The sequence below is a fragment of the Sceloporus occidentalis genome, unplaced genomic scaffold, assembly GCF_023333645.1.
Source record: "Sceloporus occidentalis isolate IW3139 unplaced genomic scaffold, rSceOcc1.0.p SCAF_331, whole genome shotgun sequence".
Lineage (NCBI taxonomy): Eukaryota > Metazoa > Chordata > Lepidosauria > Squamata > Phrynosomatidae > Sceloporus > Sceloporus occidentalis.
The window spans coordinates 469530-492375 of NW_028317311.1; the positions used below are offsets into that span (position 1 = coordinate 469530).

General features: G+C 41.1%; 1 protein-coding gene across 1 annotated transcript in view; it reads right to left on the reverse strand.

Moving 5' to 3' along the window:
• Positions 1-22846, reverse strand: part of LOC149274431 (astacin-like metalloendopeptidase) — a 55372-nt gene that overhangs the window by 20637 nt on the left and 11889 nt on the right. The window contains exons 12-13 of the mRNA XM_089505530.1: positions 14288-14431; positions 13379-13493 (exon numbers count right to left, since the gene is read on the reverse strand). Of these exons, the coding sequence (XP_089361656.1) occupies positions 13379-13493; positions 14288-14431 (259 nt within the window). The remainder of the gene's footprint in view (positions 1-13378; positions 13494-14287; positions 14432-22846) is intronic.

The window sequence follows — 22846 nt, forward strand, 5'->3', positions numbered from 1 at the left end:
GTGGATACATAATAACTTGAAGGAATTGTTGAATGGGGTTTATGGATCCTGATAATTGAGTTATTTGAACCAGAATTTTTTTTTTGTTTTTTTGTTTAACAAACTGTTATACAATTGAGAACATTTTTATAGGCGAGTTTTATAGCCATGGGGAATATTTTGGGGCACTTTGCTTGACTTGTCCCCATGGCTCCTACACACAAGCACACAAAATATCTAAAATGAGAAATTGCTACCTGATCCCATATTTCCAGGGATTTTGAGGACCAAGCCTGACACCACCTTCAACCCAGCTTAGTTGTTTTCTGGTTAAGGACCAGGATCGAGGACCCTTAATACCCCACTCCCGTGGAGCAGGTAACCACCATCTCGCACCTCCATGAAACAGACATCGTAAAGGGCATGTAAAGGCTTTTCACGTGGATGCAGTCGGAACGGAAGCTTCTCCTGTGCTCCCAACACACTATTATATTTTATTGCTATGTGTCAGCAATAATGTGTAAAACTGTAGATTTATTATGAGTGAGCTGCTCCAGCCCCCCCCCCATCCTCTTCTTCCTTGGTCACATCCTTCGCTGTGTTTTTGTGACAGCCGTGCAGTCTCTGCCGGAGGCTAATTATTCCAAATACAACAATTGCATTGCAAGCACATCCGTAGCCTTGCTCCTACAAGCTGTGCTCCCACCCTGGAGGCATCCCGTGGCTCATCTTCAGAGGCCTGTGGAGTGGAAGAGGGAGGTGGTGGAGATGGTGGTGAGGAAAGGGAGGTTGCTCGCGTGCTGTCGGTTACATACAGAAGGATGAGCATTTGAGCAGCAGAGAAACCCCCCGGGCTGGCAGTGTCTCCAGACTCTGGATGCAGCTGCAAAAAGAACGTACTGGTTCCACAGAAGAAGAATGGCGAAAAAAGGAGATTATGAAACAGAGAAACGCAGAACATACAAACACTTAGAGCGGCCCTCTCCATCGCGAGCACAGAAGTTGTAGGACTACAAGATCCACAATCTTCTCCCAGACTGATTGCCAATTGGATGACCACATTGGTCACTTTTTTTCATGTTTCACGTGTTGTTGACCATCCGTGTATAGAGTGTACATGTGAGTTTTTAATTCCCTTCAGTGAGTTAACTCAACTGTCCGATATAGTGTTGGGCAGCACTTTACACGTGCCACCATGTGGTTACCCAACTTGGAGAAGATGGGAGTTGTAGGCAGTTTCCATATTGTAACAAAGATGAGATCTTCCTTCTAAAAAGGGTATAAAGAATACCAGTGACAAGTGGCAGTGCTAGAACTTGACAACTACCAAGTAAGGTATTTACTAACATTAACACAGGCTCAATTTCAGCTTCATTGATTGAAAGTCTTGGCAATGACCTTAGATGTCTCAGTCCCTAATGAGGACAATGCAGAGTCAAACCTTGTGAATTCCCGACATGGGAACCCAAAGAAATGAACTTGGCTATAACTCAGTATATTCAATACAAAAGCTTGAGATATCACAAATCCCGATCCCAGTCTACGATGCCATCGACCGTATCCCGCAGAACAGCGGTTCCAAAAGCTACAAGAGGCATCCTGCGAGAGTAACGCTAATTGTACTGAAATCAGTTGGCTCCTTAAATTAAAATTAAAGATTAGTTTAACTCCAGATGCTTTATATCAGCATGTCACCCTGGCTTCTCGCTCCTCATCTTATTTCTAATTAAAGTGGTTCACCTACGTTAATTACATTAGTAATTCAATTAAAGGAGATGCAAATTGCACTACACTGTGTTGGAGAAGGTCTTCCTTTACTAAAGCAATTGCAAAGCACTAGAGATGTATGCCGCTTGTGATACGGAAAAAGGGAATACAATGTTTCATACAATATTTACATGGAACGCCTCCAAGAATTAATGAATTACCCCAGAAATCTCTCCTGCCGACCTGCTTTATTAAATGTCTGATGATGTATCTGCTCTACCTTCTCGGTGTCCTATGGAGTCTTTAGTCAAAGTTGATACCATTTATCGGATCAACACAAAAAAAGAAAAAAACCTGTTGTGTCACATAAGCTGTCAGAATCTCAAGAGGTCTCCTCTTCGGAATGAATGTAAAAAAATTGAAGAAGACACCAGAAAAGCTTTTGTGACTCTACACCTTTTTGTATGTTGGCCCAATACAAGGCATCAACGTCTACTAAAGACTCCATCTTCTCTTGGACCAATAAGGCTTTATCCTTTTTGCTTTCTAAGAGCCCCAGTTGTGTAGAGGGTCACCACCAGAAACCCCTGGACACAGCACAATTCTAAACACCTGTACTGTATATTTTGGTCTGTTATTAGCCCTATCCTTGCTGCCTCTCTAGGAGGGGGATCGGGTGACCAAAACATCTCCCAACTTCTTTACACGGCCTGGCCTCCCTAGTAGCCACTACAAATAATATTAATAATGCGCATCCCTATATAGAGATTCTGCTGCTAAACCTTAATGTGATTCCTGTTACTTACTGTTATTTTAGCATTACTTCTAGTTACGAGCTCTATCCCAACACCCCAAACCCGTGGTCATATCCTGAATTTTCTGCTCGGAAAAGCATCCACATGCCCCTTTTCCGGAACTCAAAGACGCTTTTATTTCACAATTGACAGAGCATAATTCTGCTCTGAAGTGGTGAAGCCGAGAGGCACCAGAATATATTTGAGCTCTTATCTTAAATAATTCAACTTTAATGCTCAAAAGTATGCAGGCTGCTTGGACTGAAACCCATTCGAAGTCTGTAGAGTTGAGAATAGTGATACCTTTTTCGTGGACCAATGTTTCCACCGTGTAGTCACATAAGATTTCAGGACCTCACGGGTCCCTTCTTCATAATATCTGAAGGCTTAAAAGCTTATGCGAGCCTATATCTGACTCCATGAATGTCTGCCCGGTAAAAAAAATACCCTTTCCCGGAACAATATGGCTATATCCATTATTTATATCAAGACAACAGATCCACAACTCCAAGTGTATCATATTCATCCACAAAACAGAGACCACCCCGGACCCAGCTGAAGATGTCACAACGTATCACAGGATATATCTGCAACAAACACTTATTACACTTGGACTTTATGATGATCTGGACGTAGGTGGCCTAAGACAAGAGGTGCTTTAGACTGGAGGATGGTCCCAGATGATGGTTTTCATAGCTGGCCCGCAGGAATTCCGGTACAAATTCTTGTAACCCCCCAACCAACTAGTGCCAGACTCTCATAGAGTCTTAATACACCCTGGTTGTCTCTGTTATTTTATCAGCTCTGCTACTGTATCTGCCCTGCGCTGTTAAGATACAATTGTCTTGTACTGCGTCACATCATCCTCCACCCAATTCTCTGTTATTCTTCCAACGAGAGTGCACTCAGCCATCGCTAGACCTCATCTAAGCCTCTCACACTAATGTAGCCTGTGTCACTTTCCAGTATTAGCAAAATTTAATTAAGTTGGAGATCTCAATCAGTGTCAGCGGAAGGCTTGTGCCATCGCAATGTGTCAAGGGGGTAAAGATCTCGCTGGTGCCGCCTGGATGACACCTCGCAATTAAAAAGACAGACAAGAGGCGAGGATTTTGTCAGACGCACACGAGAGTGGCAATTTTATTCTCAATTGGTGCTACGTGGGAGATGGAGTGAATTAATGTGAAGGCTGCACCCTGTCAAACGAAAGAGGGTGAGGGGCTTGGAGAGAGCAAAAGAAATCTCTGATTATGTTCAAGAGACAATTAAACGGAAGCTACGTTGATGAGTAAAAGAATAACACGGAATTTCCTCCTATGCGGCTACACATAGTACGCCTGTCTGAGGTCCTGAGCTTGTTGAAAGAATATCCATAACGAATGTATCGCGCCGGTCAAATTGGACAGTGAAGACTTCTCCACAAACACCTAGGTCAAGACTGTCTAGCTGGTGCTCCAGAAAAATATAAGATGTGGATTGCTTCGGGGAATCAATAGGATTCATTAAATGGTAAAACTTGTTCTAATAAGGTTGTGTTTTTATATATACTTACAAAAATATCATGTTTCCTAGCAGAAGTGTTACATGGGGTGGAAACATTAGGCACATGCTAGGATAGTTTGCCTTAGGAGATGCCTCTCAATACTGGAGTAAAACCGGAGGGAGCTAATAATAATAATAATAATAATAATAATATTTAGGACTGAGTAACCATGGTCAATGAGTGTTATGAATCATAACTTATCTTAGCAGCTGTGTGTGAATTATGGTGTGAATTCGTACTCAAGGGTTAAAATATTCTATAACATAAAAAACATATAAATCTATATAAAACAGACTTAAAACAGTCTGGTATTTTTCATTAATAAGAGAACATGCTGGACACGCCGCTAATAATATCTATTAATACAGAAAGAGATATATCCAGAGACAGAACGAGCCCCGCTGTTCTCCGGTTATGAATGTTCCGTCCTTTCCGTACCGATGCAGAACTGGAAACCCCGTGGATATTTTTGGCTTCCCCCCATCATTGGGGGTACTCGTACCAAACCCCAGAAATAAGCACTCAGTTACTCCGGTGGAGGTCTGTCCTTAACCGATTTATGGCTTTAATAACCTGCGAGTCCCCGCTGTGCCAACCTGCCATCTTCCCCGCGTAACGATCCTCAAGGTTTGTTTAAATGAAAACATAAATCAGGGTTATTAGCTTTTGTGCTGCATGGATGTGTTTTGTGCTAATCTTACAGCTTGGCTGCCAACGCCGCGAGCCGGAGGGAGACCTGCGGGCTATTTGAGGACCGAGCGCCCGCTGGCCTGCCCCAAGCCTTGATTATTTACTTTACCGTTTAACCCTTTCTACTCCCCCACAGCTACGTACAGCTTTTTGAGACGCAAAGCAGCAATCAACGGCGAGGGACTTTAAACCAAGGGCAGCCAAAAAATAGACGTTTTTTTCACAAATATCTTGGCCACACGGCACGTAGCTTCTGTAGAACATCTTAGGAAAGAGACGTCAGCAAATTAATTTATTATTTATGAATTACGCCCCATAATGAATGACGTCCGCTTATATAAACATCTTTGAGGGTCACTAAGTACGAAAGCCCCTCAACCGCTATGAACTGCATACAGGGCGTTTAAAGACGTACCGAGTCGCCAGCGCTGACCAGCAGCAGGGAGCGCGTTAAATCAATGTAGATTTGATTGCTGCCGATCACCAGCTGCTTAAATCCATACTACGCTAATAATCCACTTTCTGGTGCGAAAGCCAATCAGTTCAGTGTAGGATACGGTCCAGGGTGCCACGTTCTAACCGTGTCGGGGGAGCTGTACCTTGTGCTAACATAATTGTGCTTGTAATGCATTTAGAGATGTACAGATCAAGAAAAAAAAATGTATGCATCATCACCTATTTGTGTGACATCAGAAATAGATTTTCTGTGCCGTAGGTTTACCTATTTTGGCCCAAATTAGCCCATGATACCAATCTTTGCTTAGAGAATCCGGGAGAAGACATCTCTCTATGCCTGACTCAGTACTTTATTATGTATTCTTCACTGGTAACGTTGTATGAGTCTTTACATTGTTCTTTTAATTTTTGGGGGTTTGTGGATTAAAAGAATTTTAATTGATGATTTATCTGCTGGCGCTCGAAGGGTTACACCTACAGCCCCCAGCTGAGCGATTTTAATGCCGATAAATGTCACAATAAGCAGGGTTAAAACCCACCCCAGGGGGTTCTTGTGACATCATCCCCCATCCACGTTCCCTGCGGATTCTTGGTACATGAAGATCTGAAATGAAGGGAATATGGCAAAAGAAAATGTCCTGAAAATAAAAAATAACAGCTGATCACGGTGCTGCACATTGCTCAGCCAAAAAGAAACAGTCTTTGGTGATATTGATGCACAGAGCAGTAATTATGCAAAGATTTAAAAAAAAAATTGACAATTTTACCAGGAAACTTTTCATTGGTCGGAAAAATAAGTACCGTATTTGCTCGATTATAAGACGACCCTGATTATAAGACGACCCCCCAAATCTGAATATTAATTTAGGAAAAAAAGAAAAAGCCTGAATATAAAAAGACCCTATAGGAAAAAAGTTTTACCAGTAAATGTTAATTCATCTATACTATTATTAAAAATATTTTGGTTTTATTTCCTTCTATTTTCCAACCTGCCCCCCAGTTATGCACATCTGCCCCAGAAATGCCTTATACCCCCTATATGCCACTGTGCCCCATGATATGCCTTTTAACCCTCTAAATGCCACTGTGGCCCATGATATGCCTTTTAACCCTATATGCCACTGTGCCCCATGATATGCCTTTCGACCCCCTATGTGCCACTCTGCCTCCAGAAATGCCTTATACCCCTATATGCCACTCTGGCATTTAGAGGGTTAAAAGGCATATTATGGGGAAGAGTGGCATCTAGGGAGGTTTAAGGAATTCAGGCGGCAGAGTGGCATATAGAGGGTTAAAAAGGCATTTCTGGAGGCAGAGTGGTATTAAGGGGGGTAAAAGGCATTTCACAGAGCACTCTGCCTCCAGAAATGCCTTATGCCCCCCATTTGACACTCCCCCCCAAACTTACCGGTGCTTCTGACTTCCCTGTCATGTAGCTGGGGCAGCGTGTAGATCCCACGAACTTACGTTGCAGCAGGAAGGAGGTGTGGCTAGCAGCGGGGGTTGTCTGCGTCCATCGCGCAGACCTTCCCCGACTGTCAGAGATCAGAGTTCCCGGCACCGGTGCGGCAAAAAAACCTCGTCTTATAATCGAGCAAATACTGTATATTTTTGTGAAATTAAAAAAGTCTTTATGGGCTGGGGATCTGCATTTTTACTGCAAAGAAAAAACATTACGGAGGACAATAACTATATGTGTAATGTATGGGTTAAGTGGAATGAGTGCACCATATGGTTGGTCCATAATTAGGCCATTTGGTATACACATCCAGGTATGGTTAAGTGCCATCCTATAAACTGGTTACTGCTGGGGTGATGTGGGCAAAGAGTGGCCTTGTGGTCTGGCTAATTGTGGACGGAATGTGGTATCTGGATGAAATCACCCAAACCCCCTGTTCCTTGAGAAAGCGTGCCCTTGACACCAGCAGCAGACCTGGTTTCTAGCAGCGAGTTCCTGCGTTTCCAGTTCAGCCCCAAAGTCATCACAGATGATGTATTTTCAAACACGTAAAAGAAAATTGTCTCTTCTGTCTTCTTAACAATGTATCATCTAAAAGATTCCGCTGTGGGGTCATTTCAGTTACTGCTGACTTAGGTAGCAAAACCGAGAGTCCTCAGCTGTGTGACCGAAGTTTATTCTAGTAAAATCCCAAGGTGATCATTCATCTTCATGTAAGGTGACTCAAGTCAAGAACCTCAATGGTTTTTCTTCCTATAGGAGCCGGCCAACCTTGAGTCCCAAGAATCAGCGATCAATGAAATTGAACTGGAATATACCTTGGAAGGTTTGCTCATGTTTTTCTTCTTGTTATAATCAATGCTGGATTTGTACGATACACCTGACTGCCCGGGTTTGTAACCGAGGAACTTGACCACCTGCGATTTAATTAAAGCGCTGGCTTTTAATCAACTGGACGTTTTCAAATTTTTTTTTCTGGATGTTTAAAGGGCCATTTCAGCCACCATATGCAGTGTAATCAATTTAATGTATATGATGGCTGAGTGGTCTCCTAAAACGTTCAACCCCTTTGTTAGACCCATGTGCTACAAAAAATGCATATCATAAACTATCCCTTTAATTATCCCCTCCATTCCTGTGAATTTCAGTATAAATTATGAAGTCATTGCACCGATATACAGCAAAAAAATGGAAACTATGATATTTTGTTTTGTAAGGAAACAAGTCTGGCTTATGTTAGTTTGTACATAATGCCATGATGAGTTTAACATGTAAATAAAACAGATGCCTTCCTTAAAACTATACAGACATAGCTGGATCGGGAATAAGTGGTGCGACTGTGTCTCGCCCCTTATTTGTCTAGACACCGGACACTTGTATTTCTCTAGAAACCTGCACTCTACAAAGTGGTGTTTGATGTCATCGCCTGTGCTTTGATGTGTTTCTATTTCTCCTATAAAATATGGACCATACGACAGTAAAAACATTACTTATTGTGTCTAACTCTGAGGTGTAACCGATCACGAGAAGAACCCGGGGTTCTGGAGGTCCATAGGCATTCTGTACCAATTTTTCTGAAGGCAGCTGCAAATGTTGGATGTTCTAGTGGAATTTTGGAGTAACTTCATCTGACCAACTAACATACAGAATACTGAAAGAAAGAACTTTAGTTGGCACAAATGTTAATCAGCACTAATGACTTCCACACAACAGGAGACAAGATGGACACTAACCAAACCAAACCAAGGCTTTCTGCCCTTCTATTGGATTCCTATGGAGACTATCTAAGCCAGGACTAGTTCATGTGAATTGAGCTGATTAGAATTTGTTGAGAGTGTCAGTGTTTCTAAATTGTCCAGGCTTTAAAGTTCCTGAATGTGCTTTCATAGAAATGGTCCTTCGTTTCCGGTAATCCCTGGTGCAGATTGCAGTGGAATCCCACCGATCAACCCTGGTAGGAAACCATAACCACGTCCTGGAACCTACCTGCAACGTTTTATTAGATTGCGCAAGAGCCTCTAGCTGATGATGGACCCCATCGCAACACAAAATAAAAGTTACAGAATAAAGTAACTTGACTAATATGCATTAAATAATCTAGAATGTGGTTGTCGGATGAAAAGTAAATATATGTTCTGGTGGGAGTTACAGCAGAAACCTTACAATTTTGGCCCCTTCTGCGGGAACAGAGGTGCCTGTGAAATGTTCGGTGTCATCGTGCAACATAACGCAATGTCAATGAATCGAATGGCCACGTTCTTCTGCGTTTTTCTTGCAAGAGTTTCCACGGGGAGCTAAGTGTCACTCCACTCTTATCGATTGTAGAAGTGGAAAGACTGAGCTACGGGGGGAGGGGGGGTGGGTTGAGGAGACTATAGAAGAATAACTTTGTATCCTTGTCAAATGACCAAGTACTATGGTCTAAATCAATGCAAGTCATCTCTGTAACGGAGTAGCACCTACTGTCATGGTGAGATCAGGGAGCCTGGGAACTAAGACACATACCCCTGAGGTCTGCAGCGTTTTGAGAGCTACGAGAAAGGAACGGTTAAACAACTCGCTGTGCCCTAATTATAACATTCACCGCCGTGTTCTTGGCTGGAAGGCCTATCTGTGCTCGATACATCTGGCGATCTCCCCAAAAAGCAGGTCGTCCACATGTAAAAGCAACAGCATTCAACACCTTACTGTTCTCCAAAGCGACAGCAGAAATCTGAGGTTTACTCATAAAAAGGTCTTCATTTTTGTGTGTTTTTAATAGATTATGGTATCATTTATTTTGTCATCCCATCCTGTTTACTCTTAATAGCATCTAGTTTTGTTGATGTGGTAGATTCAGATCATAGAGTCCTACGAGTGTGGGATCAGCTCTAAAACCTAAAATTTAAAGTGAATGACTTAATAAATTAGTGAGTTTATAAATATATACTTTATCTATAGGGTAAAAAGTCACAAAAAGTCTTGTGATTCTTGCGACCCCCCCGAGAGGGCTCTAACGACACCCCACCAAAAAAAGTAACATAGTAACAAAGTAATTTAGGTTGAAAAACAAGAAACAAGTCCATCAAATTCAACTTTGTTGTTGATCTAGAAGTGATCCTCGTTTACCATATGAAAATATTAAAGGTCCCATACAGCCAACGCTATTACTAGCACATTAATATGTATTATTTAACCTGTATTTAATGTATATATATATATATATATATATACACACATATATAATTGTTTACTTTTAGGAGAAGCTTCAGCTCCAGGTGTATAGTGCAGCACCCCCTGTGGTTGCGACAGTGTAGGCAGCTTGAAGCAGCCAATCAGTGGCAGGAAAGAGCGCCCATTGAAATCAATGGTGAACACTTAACTTAACCCCTTCGTGACAAAGGCTGATTTTACTTTTTGTACCCTTCGTGACAATGGCCGTTTTAACATTTCTGCGCTGCTCGTGTTTAGCTGTAATTTTCTTCTTTCCCGTTTACTGAACCCACACACATTAGATATTGTTTTTTTTCAGGACAAGAAGGGCTTTCTTTAGATGACATTGTTTTGATTGTATCATATTATTTACTATTAAAAAAAGTATAAAATATGGTGAAAAATTTTGAAAAAAATGACTGTTTCTAACTTTTAGTTGAAAAATCTTTTGCTCATCTATAAAAGGTAATAAAAAAACCTGCTAAATAGATTCTACTATTTGTCCTGAGTTTAGAAATACCCAATGTTTTTATGCTTTTTTGCTTTTTTCTGCACGTTATGGAGCAATAAGTACAGGTACCGTTTTGCTATTTCAAAGCCATTTTTTCCAAATCTGGTAATTCTTCCCCCCATGTGCCATTTCGGGTATCTTTGAAGCCGGCCAATGCAATTTACCCCATCAAGTCATATATTTTTGAAAACTAGACAGCCCAGGGTATTCCAAATGCTGGTATTTTAACCCTTTCCAAGCACTTATTCTACCATCAGCCTTTGTCAAACTTTATGGTAGTAATTTTTTTGCATTTGTTTTTTCACACACATTTTACTTTAGGTATAAATAAACAGGTTCTGGTATATGTCACTATCAAAAAACACCCCAATATGTGTTTAGCAACATCTCCTGAGTACAGCGATACCTCACATGAATGATTTTGCCTGGCTGTTTGCGGGCAAAGGGGCCACATTTGGGGCATGCACATTTTTCAATGTTGCACTTTGGCATTTGGGGATCCACTGCCCGTGCCCTATTTGGTACATCTTTGAGCCGGGCCATTTCAGTATGCCCAACAAAACCATATATTTTTGAAAACTAGACACCCCAGGGTATTTTAAATGCTGGTATTTTAACTCTTTGCATGCACACATTTTACCACCAGCATTTTTTCAAAGTTTGCAGTAGTATTTTTGTGTGTGTATTTTTCCCCACACACCCCTACTTTATGTATGAATTTACAGCTTCTGGTATATGCCGCTGTCACACGACACCCCAATATGTGTTCAGCAACATCTCCTGAGTACAGTTATACCCCACATGCATGGGTTTGTCATTTTTGGGGGGAACTAAAAGGCCACATTTGGTACGTGTGCATTTTTCTAATTGGAAATTAGATGTGTGGCCATCCTTCCCCCCGTGTTAATTGGGACCTTGTTGAATCCGGCCAATTCAATTTACCCCATCAAATCATACATTTTTTTAAAAGTAGACACCCCATGGGCATTTAATATGCCAGTATTTTAACTCTTTCCATGCGAGAATTGTTTTAAGCTAATATGCTAATTTTAGGACTTGCTCACAAAAATATATTTTTTATATATATATATATATATTTTTTTTTTGCCTTTTTTTAAATTTAACATTTTTTTTCAACTTGAAGGTTCCCCTGATAGTGACATCAGTGGGAAATTATTTTTACATTTTACTGGTTTTTTACTATTTTTTTTCTAATTATTATTAATTTTATTTTATTTTTAATTTATTTTTTCTAATCACACTGTGATTAGAAAGCTGAGCTCCATTGACTTGCATGGTTGAATGCAGTACCTATATTCAACCTGCAAGTGGAGCCAGCGTTCTCTAGAGGGTCTGGAGACCGTCTAGCGAACTTTTTAGACTTTATTGTTTCTTTATTGAATTTTCCCGGACCGCCGCCATCTTGCAGATGGCGAAGATCACCATGGTCACAGCCCATCCAAAGGTAAGTGTTTGGTGTCGCTGGATGCCTCCTGATCGAGGCATTCCAGCGACACCATTAAGTTTAGGAGGCGATCGTTGATCGCCTCCTAAACGCTTTTAAAACGGGCGGATGTTGACGCCCCGGGGAGGGGCCAGAGATGGCCCCTTTGTGCCGATAATGGCGTTGCTGAATGCCTCGAGGTCGAGGCATTACAGCAACGCCGTTTCGGTGTAGAAAGCGAAAATAGATCGCTTTCTGCACCCGTTTAATGACGTGCCGGTCCTGGCACGTCATTTGTCGTTATCGACTTGAATTTCCGTGACGTGCCCGGACCGGCAATTGTCATCAAGGGGTTAAAGTATAGGGTGGCTGGAGTATCCCTTTAAATAACTATTTTGATATTTTTAATACACCTATTTTTGAATAAATTATATATATATATACATACACACACACATATATATATATATATATATCCTAAGGCACTATACCTAGAGGACAGAATTGTAATTATGGATTCAGGATGATACCTGAAGCGGTTGCTTAGGTAACAAATATATTATAATAGTCCTAGGGGGTATTACCTGATTTACAGATGCCAATTAAGAGATCAATGTATATAAAATCTAGACTTAAATCAATTAAGTCTTTGTAATTTAGAACACGGCTTTGATGAACGTGACACACGGCATACAAATGAAATCGGCGTGACTTATTCTGTCTCCTACGCACGTACGCAGAGTATTTGAAGTGTGCCTTTGCTTTCAAGCCAATACGAGTAAAATTCCATTATAGAAAATTATTATTTAGAAAGATACGGTCTCCAAAGGAAAAAAAAAAAAGGCAGTCTGATTTCAGCTGATATGAATGGAGTCTAGTATATTCTGCGCGTTTTCAGTAAATTCCGTGTTAACTGTTGGCGGTTATCTGCAAGCTATTAAAAGCAGCTATACTGAGTGGTATATAGTATATACTTAAAGAAACGGTCGGCCCCTCAATCCAGGGTCATCATAATATGTAGAAATAGCAATGATGCCCATAAAGTCCATGTTTCGTTAATTAATAAAATCACAGTTAACATATATAGAAAAGAATAAAAAAATTTCATCAGACAAAAAGCCATTTAATGGAGAGTATTTCAATAATTTATCTGAAAATGTGATACTTATTTTCAAACTGCTTGATTCGTTTTCATTATCGTGCATGCGCTCATTTGGAGATATCAAAAGAAGACGTGACCCGCTTTAGACACAACGTTGCACTTTTCCGATCGAGCCTCAGGCAACAATGTTACATAAAGATGTCTTTCGGTTCTGCGATCACTACAATTTTTGAAGGGGAATGTCACAAAAACCTTCGCTGACAATTTCAAGTGTGCCCCCCTCTGGGTAGTAGATCCAGAGGAGCGGACAGGGAACCGGTCGCCCAGTTGGCTAGTCAGGATCCCTGCAGTGCCGCTTATCAATTGGCCGGTTACAATGGAGATCACTGATCTGCCCGTTTGGCCCATCATTTGGCCAAGTCAGCATCGTCGGACTTAAGACCGGTACGATCCTCTAGCGACGCCACAAGTGAAACCAACTATTGCTGAATATAAGCTCACCTTCTGTAGCTTTTTTTTGGCAATACGTTGAGTCCATATGGGACATCAGACATTAGTTGCGGTTTCCCCACATGCATGTTGATGTTGTACTCCATGTTGCCTTTCAGCTTCCAGGCTGTAAGGACAAAGGATGGAGAATGCCATAGGATCATGGGTGAGTACATAAGGGTAAGTAATTAAAAACCTAATGATGTTTATGAATACTTACGTATTAATGCTTTATAAAAAATATTAGGAGGAGTGGTGGGACTTCCAAGGTATTTTGGCTGGCCTGACTTGCAGTGGTCTCAAGCCCACACCAGCCCGCTGAACTCTAATTATAAAATATTGTAACGAACCTTTTTACTGACTGCATCGTTTAACAGGGTGGGTGGAAACCGGTGAATAAAATATTAGATGAACCTACCCTCACTCAGCTGTTAATATGAAATGCAGATGTAATTTATTTCCAGATATAAAAAAACCAAAAACTGAAGCCAGAAAATAAAAATTTGCTATTAGCGCCGTTAGATTTCTTTGGGGAAACCAATTAGACTCTTAAATTATTTGCAAAACATTGTTTTCTTGCCAAATATGTGGGAGTGCGCCAATTAGGTATTCCTCTGCCGATCTTCTTACAGGATTCCACTTCAAGCTCTGGAAGTGATGAGAATGTTTATAATGTTCCCTTATGAAACATAAGATTCCAACCTGTGGCATCTTCTTACCATATAACGACACCGCCGTATTTACCAGCGGATTCACAGTATAGAATATGAAGGACGGATACGTTAATAAAAATGAAATAATACAATTTTTGCATTTTTTTTTTGTTTTTATGACTATACGGAAATGGATTAACTAAGAAAATTGAGCTTTGTTTGAATATTTTAACCCGAGTGCTTAAAGCGAGCCTCATGCGCACCTTACGGCTGTAACCGTGCCTGCGTCGGCAGATTTCTACCTCTTGAGGATCTGTGATTAACATGGGGAGCGCATGTTCGAAGGGAAAGACGGCCAGCAGAGCTACTCCCTGCTGGGGACCGGTCAGAGGCAGAATCTTTACTTTCCCGTCTGTGATGGTAGAAACAGCAGTTTGATGAGTCAATTCGCAAGCTGGCCTTGTTGGCACGGGAAAGCGAGAAGGGAGGGAGTCGGGTGAGCAGGATGCCGTGACGCGAATACAGAGCTTAGCGGGGGGGATTTCACAGGTATCGGGCCATTTGTGATGATGATGATGATGATGGAGATCGCAGTTCTGCGAAGATCATCTTCTCGTTTCTACGCAAAACAATCAAGAACGCAAACTCGGGTTTGCTTGGATCTGTTAAGACTCCCAGCTCTTCGGAACGTTGATTGCTTAACAAACGATAAAACGTTTTATTTTAAGAAGTGAAATTTGTGTTTGTCCATTATCATTAGATTCCAAAGAGAATGATGTCAACCTCGTAGCGTGTTTGCTATAAGCAGATCTTTCTAGCAGGCGCTAAAAGCTTTCCAGTCTACGCGTTCTGCGTGGTTGATCTGAATATCTGCCGGTAGCAATAATGTTTCCGATCTGCTGAACTTTAAAATAACTTTTGATACAGAAGGAAACGTTGTTTGTGAAACAGATTAAAAAAAAATAAAAATCTGAATTCGCACAAGCTGCATTTTTTGGTTTATTTGTTCAGTTTATGAAAAAAAATGTTCCTCTGGAGTATAACTTTCAGTACAAAAACAATCATAAGAAATTGTCCAAGTCAATCAGTATGATCTGTCAGCCCTGCCAAATAAACAAACACGCCGGGGAATGCTTACCGGGTTTTGAGAAGTTTTTAAGTTTCTTCTACTCTTGATAAACTCCTAATTTCCCCAGCCAAATAAGCACTTTTATGATTTTTTGTTTGTTTTATACACAGTAAAACCAAGAGGATTATTATTTTCTGATACATTAAAAGTCAAAGAACAAAAACAAAAGTGATGAGCTGGTGAATTATCACCATTACGGCTGCTAAAATATTAATGTGCAAAAAATGTATACTTTTTGGTTTTTTTACTGTAAATGCTAGCATATTTGTTATGGTTTCTCTTCCTAGCCATAGATCAGTTTAACCTTAAAACGGTGAAGGTGAAAACTTGGTATTTTAGAGATGCAATTGACACTGAGGTCCATTGATTGGTTTCTACCCAAGGCTGGAAATTCTATATACGAGATCGGTTAAATGCAACTCAAGTCTCCATTAGAGCTGGTATGAAATCATCAAGCTTACCTCACAAAGAAATATGAAGCCTATGGATGGCTGGGAATGAACTCTGGGCATGGTGTTGAAGATACAAGTGCCTACTTTGGGATGGTTTTTTATTGAATGCTAAAGAACACAGTTCACATGAAAGCTTTTGTGACGACAGAAGAATGGACAGTGGTTTATAGGTCTATATATCTTCAGCCCACCGTGTCATTGAGATTGAGTAGGTGAAGGTCGTCTTCGTAGTTGAAGCCTTCAGGCACCAGGCTGATTATGAAGGACCACATCTTGACTTTCTTCCTGAGTGCTAGGCTTCGGAAGTTGTCCCCTGATATACAAATCCTCTCATTCTTACTTCTTCTGCATCTTGACCTGTTGGAGGTAATGTAAGTAGAGTGTTGGCTACCTCCTAAGAATGGTGTCCATGGTGTCCCTTTCAACTCATGGCTTCCTGAACATACCAGAAGCTTGTGGCCATGATTTTTACTATTATATGGTATCACCTTCAGCTACCCAAACACAAAAGATCCAATCTTATGTTATTTCTGAAATCTCGCTAGAGATGCAAGCAGCTTTTTTGAAACAATCTGAACCCTTGGAAGTAGAAAAGACCATCGCAATATGCGGTTCAAAAAACTGTATATTTAAAGTATGCATTCAAAAAAATCTAAAGGGTAATAGTAAGGGTTCTAAAAGTACACAGCATGGTGCTACTTCTGATTTTGGGTCTATCTGCTTGCGTCCCCAGGGCTATATTATATAACAGAGCTCACGGGGTGTAGGGAAAAGCGATGGCAGCAAGTCGAACAAACTGAGTTTGACAAACGGGTGCTGAATTTTAAACAGAGTGTCCTAATTCTTTTTCCTAGCAGCATCTTTGTTCCCTGCCTCCAGTTCATCTATTCTCTGGAAATACCTGGGGTTTAATTGACTATCTCTGCAATTTTGCAATGTTCCCTCTATCCCACTTCCCTGGGCAGCAAGTCTATGACTTAACTACTTTCTTTTACGGCATAAAGTTGGCCTAACCTCCATGTTTTTTTTCCCCCATATACTTTTTCTTTGTAGAACAACGCTATGTATGTTTGTTCTATTTTTTTCCCTTACTTTAGGAACCCACAGAACACTAGAATAAACAGCTGTGATTACTTTTAATGTTGTTTTTTCTCATGAAATAGCACATCTAATCAGTGCTTTGTTTTCCCAAACCATACTCATTTTCGGCTTCGATGCACATAGGCACAGGTGTATCAATCAGTGTCATCGGGGCGTGTTGCTACGTTCATGCAAGATCTTGGAACGGAGTCCAAAACCTTCAGCAGAACATTAGGGACTACGATAAAGAATATGAACTCAACACCAACCCTAAAAGCCTCCTGCACTTATACAACATCCACAGCCTTCGCAGACAATGCGACTTTAAACTTGCGAGGGACGTCTCTACCTCATATGTTGGCTTCCAAAGTGAACTAGTAATAAATGCTATTTAAAGGCTTTACCCCTTTAGCCCTTCTCCACCCCATTATCAACTTGGGTTCTTATCAAGCTTGGAACCTTGGGAGAATCCGGAGAATGATAAACCGCTTGGTCGGAACAGGGTAGGGGGTTGATGATGGTGGGCAGACGGTGGGTGGAGGACGGGACATGGTGGCATCTGGCTTGGGTCTGTGAGCATGTTGGTTACCAGAACTCGGCAAAATACGAATATACAAAAACCTGCCAAATAACTTCTAATTATAAAGCGTTTGATACATCGAAAGCCTCCAGCCTTATATTTCAATCTGCACCATCTGCATACGGGCTTTGTCATTTAGGGGTTAAAGGGACGCAAACATCGTATATTATTGCCACATGGCCCTTGCACAAAGCTGCGGTTACTTTGGATGACGTCCTCCACCTTCAAAGAACTCTATTTCTTAATAAAATATAATATAATGCCATAAACAATGTAAGGTGCGGAATATCACCGGAGTCTTATATCAAATAAGGAGATAATAGGGTCTCTTATGATTTATGTGCTTCCTCACCGACCGCACAGAGGTAAAGTCCCACTTAATACTGCCGATTCCGTCCCCTGACAGAGAATTACAAAAAATGTCTTTATTTCACCAATAATGATCAGGATGTCCCCAAAGCAACTCTATAGTTTACTTTTCCTGCGTGTTTTGCTTATCCCAGAGACTCGGTCTCCAGCGTATTCCTGCCGTCCTGGGAGCTGACATTGTATTAGAATCTTTATTATCGGAGCTTTTCCATCTTTTGATTGCTTTTTAATTTTGAAAGCGAGTTATTCGTAGCGAGCCCCTGAGGACGGAGACAGAATCCGCAGTAAGCAGATGCCGAGCCCCGGTGTAAGGTAAAGAGTCAGAACAGATATATTTTCCGTTCGATTTTTTCGACGCCGGACTTTGGTTAAAATGCTTACTTGAAACAGACTAATCTCCTACTGCAACCGTACGGGGATCAGCGAAACAGCGTGGGCAAAAAAATAAATAAAGAAGTTTTTGGTGCTTCAGAAAACGCTTGAAACCTAAAAATAGAGCGTTAAAAGGACAGCAAAATGTGAAAGGGGTTCTCCTTATCTGGTGGAAAGTTAAATGAACTGTGACTCGATTATTTAAAGATACGGTAAAGAATTATGGGAAACCAGCCTTTAAGACTTAAAAGTCGCTCTTCATGGGGTAATAAAAGATGAAGAAGAGGCAAGCAGAAGTTTGTAAAGTGGCAAAAGTTCTGCGTTTATAAAAATGTATATAGATAATTCTGACGTTATGGTTACATAGTATACACAACTATTTATATATAATACGTACACGCACGGAATTCCGTGTATATGCATTAAAGTTGTTCTCTCGGGTGCCTAAGGGATCTGTGCGATTTATCTGCTTTACTTCAACTCGGCTTGTGGTCGTGAGCGAAGTCAGAGGATGGTCCTGGCCCCGTAGATCGAATTCCTTGCCTTCTTCGCCTTTGTGTTCCCGTCTTTATGATTCTCTTGCGGTGCGCGTCCATCCAAGGCTCTGCCGTGGCCCCTCGCGGAATACAGAACAAGGGCTGTTATAAGGGCCCTCGCGGTACATAAAGAAGCATCTGAGCGTGAGACTGCTCACCGAGACCGGGCGAGAAAACCTAGCTGGGAAGCTGTGTGTATGATACCGCTAACCGAGAAGAAACATAGAGGATGAGGCCTGTGTGGATGGCTACATGAGGAGTAAGCGGAACGTTTGGACGGAATTCTAGCCAATAAAGTACCGCATTATGAGAATTCCGCATAAATTATATACGAATAAACAACAATCACTGGAAGGATCTGATCATGCGCTACAAACACGTAGAATAAACTTGATGTTTCCAATTTCATTCTTATTTAGAATCGTATGTCTGGATTAAGCATGTAAACAACAAAGAAACATCTTAACTATGAATAGACTTTCCTGGTGGGACACTGTATTCAAATTGCAACTTTTTGGTCAATTTCCCAAATAATACCAAAGATGGGCCATAAACCCGTTTTATACTGTATACCCGAAAATACAGACTATATATATCTGTTTACGAATGTGGTGCGTGTCAGAGCCAGGGATAGGTGGGGCTTTTTCTATATACTTTTTAGTATCAAAAAATCTTTTATTTAAAATCACATAAAATAATTATCTTACAGAGTTGATCAGTATATTCACAGAAATTCTGCAATGCAAATCTGCGTGTGCTGGTGGTTGGTCCGACGCGTTTCACATTAGCGCTGTACAATGGGAATGCAAGTGAATCTTTATTTTAATAGCTTTTTGGGCTATTTGTGTAGTTGGATATTCGTAATGTGAGGGTTATTCTTTTGTGATTCCGATAAATGATACTAAACAGAAAGCTCCTAATTACCGACCATACAGGAATAACCCTCACATTCCAAATATCCAGCTATACAAGCAAATGTTATAATAGATAACGCATACAGAAGGATAAACCTTCACTTCCGTGCCCAAAACGCTATTTAAAAAAAAATTAAGCATAAGCATTCCATATATCTCTGATGAAGCCGTAAGGTGAAACTCGTCAGACCAACCACCAACACATGCTTATCTGTATTGAAGAATTACTGTGAATATTGATCAACTCTGTAAAATAATTGTATTGTTTTATGTGATTTTAATATACGTGATTTTAAATAAAATATTTCACTATACTAAAGGATATATAGAGATCCTTACCGTTCCCCACACACTAAATTCATTATTGTGTCACTTGGGGACTGTCACGACTTAGGTATACAAAGCAGCCTATAACTGTATCAACCTCCTGTTTTATTTCCTTCTCTTCTCTCTTTAATATACTTTCTCTACCGCCGGCGCAGGTCTATACGGTCTAGCCAAAATATCAGTATATTTGATATGCACTTTCTAAAATAATGGTGATGTTCGATAGCTCTTTGAAATGTAACTGCATGGTTAGCTTAAGGCAGAAGGCAGGCATGCTCCATAGATAGTGTACGGAAAGATACTTTTGTTCTAGGCATCCTTATCATTGCAGAGTCCTTCTTTGACTTTTGGTTCGGGTCGTGAAATTCCTATGTAATTTTAGCTGCATTACAATAAGTCTTCTAAAGACATCGCAATGTCAAAAGTTTACACTACGAACCCCGCTTATGTTACAAGTTACATTTAAGATTTTCTCCTATTTTCAACAATACGCGGCACATAACCCCAAACCATGTTAATGTCTGGAACTCTGCTGCCATCTGCTGGCTGTAAACATATATACATCCACACACGCATATATATTCTTTCCTGTGTGTGTGTGTGTATATATATAGATATATATATATATATATATATATATATATACACTGATCGGCGGGGGATATATTAGGCAGCAAGTAAACATTTCGTCCTTATAGTCGACGTGTTAGAAGCAGGAAAAATGGGCAAGTATTAGGATCTGAGCGACTCTGACAAGGGATGATTGGGTCAGAGCATCTCATAAACTGCAGCTCTTGTGGGGTTCCAGGTCTGCAGCGTTCAAAGAAAGGAAAAGCGATGAACCAGGGATAGGGCCACGGACGGCCAAGGCTCACTGATGTACGTGCGGGGTGAAGGCTGGCCCCGTGTTATCAAATGTAACTGACGAAAGACGTCAGAGCACACAGAGCATCGTCCGGGTGCCCATGCTGTCCTCTGCCGGAATTGCCTACAATGGACATGAGAGCTGGACCACGGAGCGATGGAAGAAGGGGGCCGGTCTGATGAATCCCGTTTTCTTTTACATAGGATGGCCAGGTACGTCGCTTACCTGGAGAACACGCGGCACCCGGACGCATCCATGGGGGCCGCACCTCGCAACTTACAGGACTTAAAGGATCTGCTGCTGACGTCCTGGTGCCGGATCCCACAGCGCACCTTCAGAGGTCTCGTGGAGTCCATGCCTCGGCGGGTTGAAAAGGGGACCATCACAATATTAGGCATATTATGACTGATATATATATATTTCTGTACGTTTTTGCTGTTATTTAAGCACATGGATAAAGGAGTGGACAGCTACGCTGAAGAAAGTTCAGAAGCAATATGTCGATCCCATGCACGATAAAACTCCCTCACTGTATTAACCTCTGCTACTTTTGCTGTTAGGATGTTCCGAGTTTGCAAAATGCTCCTGATCACACATCAAATGGTGACGTAAGGGTGAAAACCAAACAAAAACATCCTCTTAGCTCAGCTACCCTCTTCGGCTCACCCCGAAGCGCCACGTCTGAATATTTTGCATGCGTTGTATAACACACAAATATTTTATAAAATGCTGGAAAAGGGAGTTTTAACGTAACTCAGGGATCGGTGACCTTTGTGTTGCGAGCGGCTCGCGGTTGGTATTCATGCCAACGCTTTTGAGTTGTTTTTTTTTTATTTGCTTTCTATGGGATCAATGAGAAGTTTTCCCGGGAATAGCTGAACTTGATACATTTTTGATATTCTTTCCATACAAAAATGGATATTGCCTTGTCACACTTGTCACAGTTGAGACCTTTCTTAGCTATTGGTCGTCATGGTTGGCCTCAAAACCAATCTATATTAAGGCCGTAGCGGAAATGCGGGTGGGCAAAGGGCGTAACCTCTGCATCACGAGTGCCATATTTCTTATGTTATTTTGTCAAGTTTGATCATTCGTTCCTTGTGTGCTTATACTTGTATTTACCCTGGACCTGTCCCAGGTGCCCCCTCCAAGATCCTTGCCCTCTCTACGGAGTTCTGGAATATGACATCATATCCTGGGATGTAAAGGACCTCTGAGGTCCTGTGAGTATCCTACTCTATGAAGGCCGGTCCATCAAAAAGTTACCAAAAACCTCTTGGGATAATCTTCTAGGGATCGCTGAGCCAATATACACTTTTTGAGGAACAATAATAATAAATTTGCACAAAGTTGAGATTTCCAGCTTGAAGTTCGTGCTGCATGTGCTGCCAATAACTTCTTGTTTCTCCTTCTTGGCAACAAAGCAAATGTTTCGGTGGCCTTGAACTCCTTAACAATGGACACCAATTACAGATTAAGCATTGTGCTATTTTCATTTTACTGCCAGGTGGCCATAAACCACGTGTTTGCTTATATGTTACACGGAATTCTATGAAATGAAACAGCACCTATCATCAAAGAAATAGCAGCCTTGGACAATACGGAGCTAAACTGCTGACAAGCACTTTGTGCTAGTGGAGTCGCTGATAAATGTACATTGTGAAGGCTGGGGATCTCCTGGTTCCCAGTATGGAGGAGAGGAGAGGCTATGAACCATCTGCGAGGCAGGATATCCTTCTTTTTGGCTGTGAAGTGAAAAAGGCAGCAGCTTATGGACTTTCCAGCAATGCCAAATAGATGTCATGTAGTCATTGCACCAACTTATTGGTGGACCAATGGCCCACTTGACATGAGCAAAGAATTCTTTCTATGACGTTGATGACATGAGGGATGTTATGAGAAGGCAGAAAGAGAAAGACAAGAGAGACAGAGAAAGAGAGAAAGAGAGAAAGAGAAAGAATGAGTAACAGAGAGGTAGAGAAAGAGAACGACCAAAAAAAATAGTGAGAAAAAAGTTAGAGAAGGAAAGAAAGAGAGAGAAAATGAGAAGAAAGAGAGAGAAAATGAGAAGAAAAGGAGGAAAATAAGAAAAGAAAGAAAGAAATAAGGAAATGACCTGTAGTCATGGAATCATTGCATTGTCTGTTTAGATCCTTTTGGATAATGTTTGCTCATGTCAAGTGGGCCACTGGTCCACCAATTA